A 7,188-nucleotide genomic window follows, 5' to 3' on the forward strand; every position below is an offset into this window, starting at 1 on the left:
AACGTTCACGGTTCAAGGAAGGCAACTCTGTCATATCTAATAAAAAAAAATTCCTAATTATGTCCCTTGGCACGTATCGCGAGATGATTTAGCACGTTTCTGTGTTTATTCTTGTGTGAAAAAGTCCGTGTATGCGTTGGACTATTCCTCCTCATACTTTAATTTATTTATTTGGAGCCAATGAACAAATCTGTACAGATGTGTTTCTTTTGTTTGTACCTTCTGGTATTATGCACATACTAGAAAAGACAAATACTCTCTTTCCTCCGCCCTTTTTTCTATCTTTTTATCTTTTTTCTTGCTCTCTGTATACACGCACACACACATACCCACACCCACACATGCATATATGTATGTTTTCTCTTTTTATTCAAGTTCTTAAGGAAGTTCAGGCCGGTTGCTAACAAAGCAACAAGATCATTTGAGCTAAGCGAGTTCCTGCTGTGTGGAATTATATGTCTGAGTTGGTGTGTGCATCTATTCACTTAAAGATTTTCAAATTAGAATCTTTGGAATGTCTCACAAATCTTCATTGTGCCACTAATAGATTGGATTTGGAGAATCCGCGTCAGTTTCTTTTGCTCTTTGTTCGAAAAACCTACCGTTTCTAGCTTTTTTTTTTTTAGAATCTTATTGATACATGACCTAATGCACTTATGATGACAGGTACAAATGAAAATTTATAGTTAGGGTACAAGAGCTGTAAATTTCGCATTAATTCGCCTCAAATGTTCTCTTTTTTCCTGGACCTTTGATAGAACATTCACAGATAGCATCTCGTAGACACTTAAGGAGCAGCTGCTGATAATGTGGGTGTTATCTTCCACACTAGTATTGCAGAGCCGACATTTTTTATTACCCCATAGGGGATTAGTAACTTTGTCCCTCTTGTTTAACAAGTATTTAATAGCTATCTTCTGTTCCTTTTAGGTCCATGAAAGGTTACTCTTCCTGTCAATGCTGTTGTCATCCTATAGTTTACAGGATATGAATCCATGCATTGCTTTTCGTTGTTATGATGCCTGCTTCTCCTCCAATTCTCTGGTTAGGTAGACCAGTCCAACCTCGTTTGGATCACATGAGAGTATTATCAGAGTAGCTGCACAGTTCTTCTCCAATACTGATGAATATACATGAAATGTACTCGTTCCTTTCCTTACTGTTCGGTAGGTGTTGTTTGAATGATACAATGTGGCATTCAAAGGCTGTTTGCACTGACCTTTATGCCTCTACCGCTATCATTTTGTTCCATATATCCTATCGGTGTCGCTGTTAATGTGAAAGTTGCCAGTGATGGTTGATACCTTTCTGGTTTTGATGTCCAAGTTGCATGTCCATTCCAAGATCCCAAATTTTGCTACTAGTACTGGTACCGAAAAGCATTGTGAAATATGGTCTTGAGATAGTTCTGAGTTCCATATTTTCCGGAGTCTACAAAAGTATCTCTTTTGTTATTCTGGCTTTAGTCGCAACACCAATGTACATAACATTCTCATCGATTCCGAGATATTTTTAGTTTTCATCATTAATGATAGACAAGTCATTGATGTACATATCCTCAGCGTGACTCGTTCTAATTGTCTCTTGATGGTGATCAAGTTACCAGGATATAACTTTAGGTCATTAACAAATAATGTGACATAATTTTAATTACTTTTTGCATGTCCCAGCATGTAGGCTTGGCATTTTGTCAACAGAGTTGACGAGGGATTCACAGCGAATACAAACAACATTAAGATAAATTATCACCCTGGAATATACCTGCCCTGCAGATATAGATATCTCTTTGAAAGTCAAAGAAAAAGAGGATATCTAAGGACAACTGCTTCGAAACCTCCAGCTTCTACACCCAGACTATGAATTCATATTCATACCAATAATAATTGGAGCACTAGGTTTTGTTAGTAAATGCTTAAAGGAAAATCTGGATAAACTGGGATTTTCAGATAGAGAAATCGACCAGCTAATTCGTACATTACAAGTGCAATCTGTGAGTGGAACAGTAAAAATATGCAAGACTTTTCTCAAGTTGCAAATGTAAATTTATCAATATTAACTGCATCCCAAAGATGGAGCCTTGTATCTTTGTTGGAAACCGGCTCCCTCCTCAGAGGAAGATTTATGATAATTAAATAATAGAAGAGACATGCATACATAATACATACATAATAGGCCCAGAGCATGCTTGACTGTTATGTGCAAAAAAAAAAAATACAGGTTTTCTGAATATGTTTCTCCAAGATCACTGACAAATAAATAGTGTAATAACTGATGAACAAGCTGGAGGAGAGAAGGAAGTATGGAGCTGTGCTGTCCTTAAGAAACTCAAACAATATCGCTGTAATCTCTTAACAATGTGGCTACATTACAAGAATGCGTTCGAAGCTGTGCCTCACTCATGGATGATAGAATCAGTACACCTTGCCAACGTACCAGTTGCTATAGAGAATGCCATTGAAAGATTGACCTCACATCATGGTCCACACAGTTATCCCTGACAACTACAATGTTACAAACATAATCAAGCTATCAACAGGTATATTCCAGGGACATTACAAGACAAAAGAAAATTGTTAGAATTATCATAGCAAATGCATTATACAATATTATACATATGATTTTTTTTTCTTCCAACATAATAACCGGTTTCGCTATCACTTTTCAAATTTTGAGTTTTGGCTGCAATTCTGAATTGGAAATTTTGTTTGTTAGCGGGAATAATTGATAACCAAGGTATATTTCTGTAAAGGGAAGGTAAATCTGTAATTTTTAATATTCATTTACATATGGTTCTACCCTTCAATAGATGGGGTATATCTTCAATTTTCAATAGGGATTTATATTTATTTCTAGCTTATATTTTTTGATAAATGAGGTCTCTTTATTTAGTTGTACTTATGTTGAAGTCCAAATAGCAAATTGATATAATGGGAAGATTAGGAATTGTGGTTGCAATTTTTCTGCACATCTGTCAATGTGTTCACTGAGATATATCTGGTGATATTGTGGGGAAGATTTCTGTTGTCTACAGACTGTACATCTCCGTCGATTCTATATTGTTTTTATGGTAGCCCGAGCATTTGATTACATAAATAAGGTTTCCAGAGGCGCAAGTGAAGTTGGGTTTAATTTTGAATTTTTTCCCTTGTCTAAAATGGAATTCTGATCCTTCCAATAGATTGGGACATGTTCCACAGTTAGGACAACCACTTTTTCTTACTTTTGCGCCCGTTATTCTTGAGAATAATTTAGCATTTGTGAGGTTCTTCTTTAATGCCTTTGGTCGTTTACTGCTTTTAATGATTTTATGCGTACGTAAAATTTCCTTCAGTTTGGGGTTCTTATGGAGTATGGGAAGATTTTCGACAACGATGTTAAATGCTTCCTTGTTTCTAGGGTTGTATATGTACACATAAGATAATGTTTTCAGAATAGGTGTATCATTGTGATCGACTTTCTTAATGCCTTTATTAGACATGGTACAATGTAGTTCGACATATAGAAAGGGGTGATGGCTACCTCCGAACATAGGTCCGCTCGATCAGAACTGACCTAGGGCTGAACAGCAAAAATAAATATTTCTAGCTTCGACTGAATGCTACAATTTCACCTTAGGGGCGTTGTTCATTATAAAGTCGAATCAGTTCAAAATTTGTTGGTATTTTATCTGGTATGGAAATACAAAATGCCAAGTCAATTTGGTTACGTAAATGGATGTAATTAAGTACTACAAAGATTATATTGTAGACATGATCATTTTGCGACTATTGATCCTATTGAAGACACTGATCTCAATGCAGCTACTGATCATATTGCAATCATATCGTAAACATAGAATCTGACTGCAGCATAGTCACTGATCGTAGCGCTGACATTAGTAATAACGTTGCTATTTATAATTAAACAAGCAAACAAATAACAGAGACTGACGAGTATGATTAGAGCTATCATACTGTGGTCACTTTTCAAACAATAAAAATATTCCTTGTTCATGTTGCAAACAATTAACAAAAAAGAGGTGAACTCATTAATTAAAGCCATATAAATTCATTGTCATAACAACGTATTTAATGAATAATTCTTAAGTCGTTATTTATTTATTTTGTCTCACGCAAAGAGAAATATATAGTTTCATCTGAGTTATTATCTGTGGGTAGTATATATCTCGATAAATATTGGCTGGTTGTAAGAAAGAGGATTTGGTATTTACTCACTCTAAGATTAACTTTAGTATCCGAGGATATCAATCTTCACTTTAGTTTTAACACTCTCTATTATTCCAGTCTTTACAATAATCATTCCCAAAACATAAGATCAGTAACTTGCTCATGCTGGCGTATATTTGCCTTCTTCCATCTTTTTCATAGATGGTACTCAATAGAAGAAGAAAAGTTTTGAAAATACATGTAAAAAATAAGCACAATCAAGCACTAAAATAATTCTGACAAAACCACTTGCCTACTTTGCATCTTCTGGATTTTCAATTAGTATACTATGAAGGAAAATATTCTTTTTCTACTCTAGGCACAAGGCCCAAAATTTTGGGGGAGGGGGCCAGTCGATTAAGTCGACCCCAGTACTCAACTGGTACTTGATTTATCGACTCCGAAAGGATGAAAGGCAAAGTCGACCTCGGCGGAATTTGAACTCAGAACATAAAGACAGACAAAATGCCCCTAAGCATTTCACCCGGCGTGCTAACATTTCTGCCAGCTCGCCGCCTTGACTATGAAGGAAAATATTGAACCGAAGGAGCGTAGTTTTCTATATTGTAAGTTTGTAATATTGAACTAAAACACGTAGTTTTCTATATTGTAAATTTATCTTATTAACATGTGCTATGCATTTAAGATATAGATATTTGACGTCATTACGAAAGCATAGCTGCACTTGTAATTAATAATAGCTTCCTCATGTTTCAGCTGAATGCACAATGCATTATACATTCAGTTACACGTTTATAAAACATCTTAATAATTGCTGTATAATCGGAAATGTTCTGTTTGCAGATTATATGAACTTTATCCAGCAAGACGAAATGACACAGAAAATAGAACTGCCTGGCAACAAGGTTACTACCAGTTAGCTGTAATAGGCAGCACTATGGGTATATCAATTATTGGTGGTATATTCACAGGTAAATAATAAGTTTTACTTGATTTCTTTGGACGTAGAGTTATAAAACGCAGTGTTACGAGTTGATTATGCTATACAAATTTGTACTTATTTCATATAAAAAATTATATAAAAAAATTTAATAGATAGAGAAGCATCCCTGTCTTTTCCCTGGATAGTCAGAGATCTGGTTTAAATAACTGCAACATTGTTGATTCCGTGAGAAACACCCAACGACCAGCGAGTGGTGTTAAACTGGGCCACGGGTTAAGTATGCAACCTCCATACAAGTACAATTCTTCTGACGAGCTTTTACTCACATATTCCACTCACAAAGTAGCAGGCTCGATGTTTGGGTCTCACATAAATTGTCAAACGGACTTCCATCTGCGATTTTGTCGTGTCGACGCCTCCAGGCGAAGAAGAAGGATCTACCAAGACATATAAATAGAGGTAGTCTGGTCGTGGTAGAAGTGTTGAGTAGCAGTCGAGTAGAAGTTGTGTAGCGGTTGAGTAGAGATCATCCGAAGGTGCTAGATAGCAGTAGCTTGAGACATAACAGATTTGTTGGAGAAACGTAAAAAAAATGATTCTTACTTTTAAAGAGGATGGCGACGGGACAAAAAAAAAAAATGGATAATCTATAACAATGCAAAGTGAAGCGCGGCGAACAACCGTAAATAACCTTCAAAGCAGATTTCACTCGAAGAAGGTTATGCTTTCAATGTAATGGGATTGAAAGGTGATGTCTTATATGATTTTCTGTCAACGAACATAACCATCAACTCGGATATGTATTGTGACTAGGTGGACAAATTAAACGCAACGATCGACCAGAAGCGTCCAGTAGGCTGGAGGTTGTTTGTGGTTGTTCGCCGCGCTAATCGTAGGAGACCTGTCTTTCATCACAACAATGCCAGATTGCACGCTTCTTTGCAGACGTCGCTAAATCCAACGAAGCTTGGCTGGGATATTTTGCCGCACGCTCCATATTCCCTCCTCCACCATGCATCTTCAGATTTCTACCTGTTTCGATCTATTCAAAATTTATCGACAGACCGTCAACGCTGAAGAAGTTCTAAAAATTCACATGGACGAGTTTACAGCAATAAAGATATGAAATTCTGTGAGCAGGAAATAATGGGTTTGTGAAACAACGAGCCGCCGGGAAACGAATTCACAACCTTACAATCGTGAGCGAATACCCTAACCTCTAGCACAAGTGTCTCCTCTCTTTTTTTTCTCTTTCTCTCTTTATATATATATATATTTGAAATTTACAGAAAGACAAAAGACGAAGACAGGTGTATGACCAACAAACAGGTGCATTAGTTTGACGCTCGGGAAAATGAGAAAGTCTTTTACGTTTCAACAGAAAGGAATAAGAGAAAATAAACAGAGAGAAAATAAACGAACTTATGGATTTAGAGATCAAGCATGGCGACTGGTTGGGAAAAAAGGTTTGACAGGAGAGGCAGAAAAAAGGGGAGATAATAAAGTAAAGGTGATCCCAAAACAAAGGTGAACGTGTGTGTATGAGTATGTGAGGATGTGTAAGTGTGTACGTGGATGGTGGCTAGTGATTGTGAAGTATGTGGATGAGTGTGTGGATTGTGAAGTGTGTGGATGAGTGTAAGTGTGTACGTGTGTAGGTGTGTGCGTGTGTAAGTGCGTGCGTGTAATATGTAGGTGTGGATGATGGTGTGTGGTGTGGTGTGGTTGGGAAGTGGTCAGTGCTAGTGTGTGTGGAGTGGGGTGGGGTGGAATTATATGGTGGTGTGGTGGTGTGTGACATGATAGGGACGATGATGGGTGCCTGTGAGGATGGTGGTGTTGGAGAGGTAGGGACAAGTGCGGCAGCGTGGGCGGCGGGAGCAGGGAATCAACAGATGTGACCCAGAGATTCTCGGTATAGAAAACACTTAGCGCCCAAAGGATTGGAACATAGACTCCGATGTCTTTATGAGGGATCACTTCCGCAGGGAATTGGTGACTCCAAGAGGAGCAAATATTGAGGAAATTATGCGGATAAGCAAATGAAATATAACAGCTTGGGTTTGATACGCTATATAT

General features: G+C 37.3%; 1 protein-coding gene across 1 annotated transcript in view; it reads left to right on the forward strand.

Moving 5' to 3' along the window:
- The window catches only part of LOC106882794 (ammonium transporter Rh type A), a 33,896-nt gene that overhangs the window by 24,925 nt on the left and 1,783 nt on the right, over window positions 1-7,188 (forward strand). Inside the window, exon 8 of the mRNA XM_014933576.2 lies at window positions 5,010-5,137. Coding sequence (XP_014789062.1) covers window positions 5,010-5,137 — 128 coding nt within the window. The remainder of the gene's footprint in view (window positions 1-5,009; window positions 5,138-7,188) is intronic.

The sequence above is a fragment of the Octopus bimaculoides genome, chromosome 20 (genome assembly GCF_001194135.2).
Source record: "Octopus bimaculoides isolate UCB-OBI-ISO-001 chromosome 20, ASM119413v2, whole genome shotgun sequence".
NCBI lineage: Eukaryota > Metazoa > Mollusca > Cephalopoda > Octopoda > Octopodidae > Octopus > Octopus bimaculoides.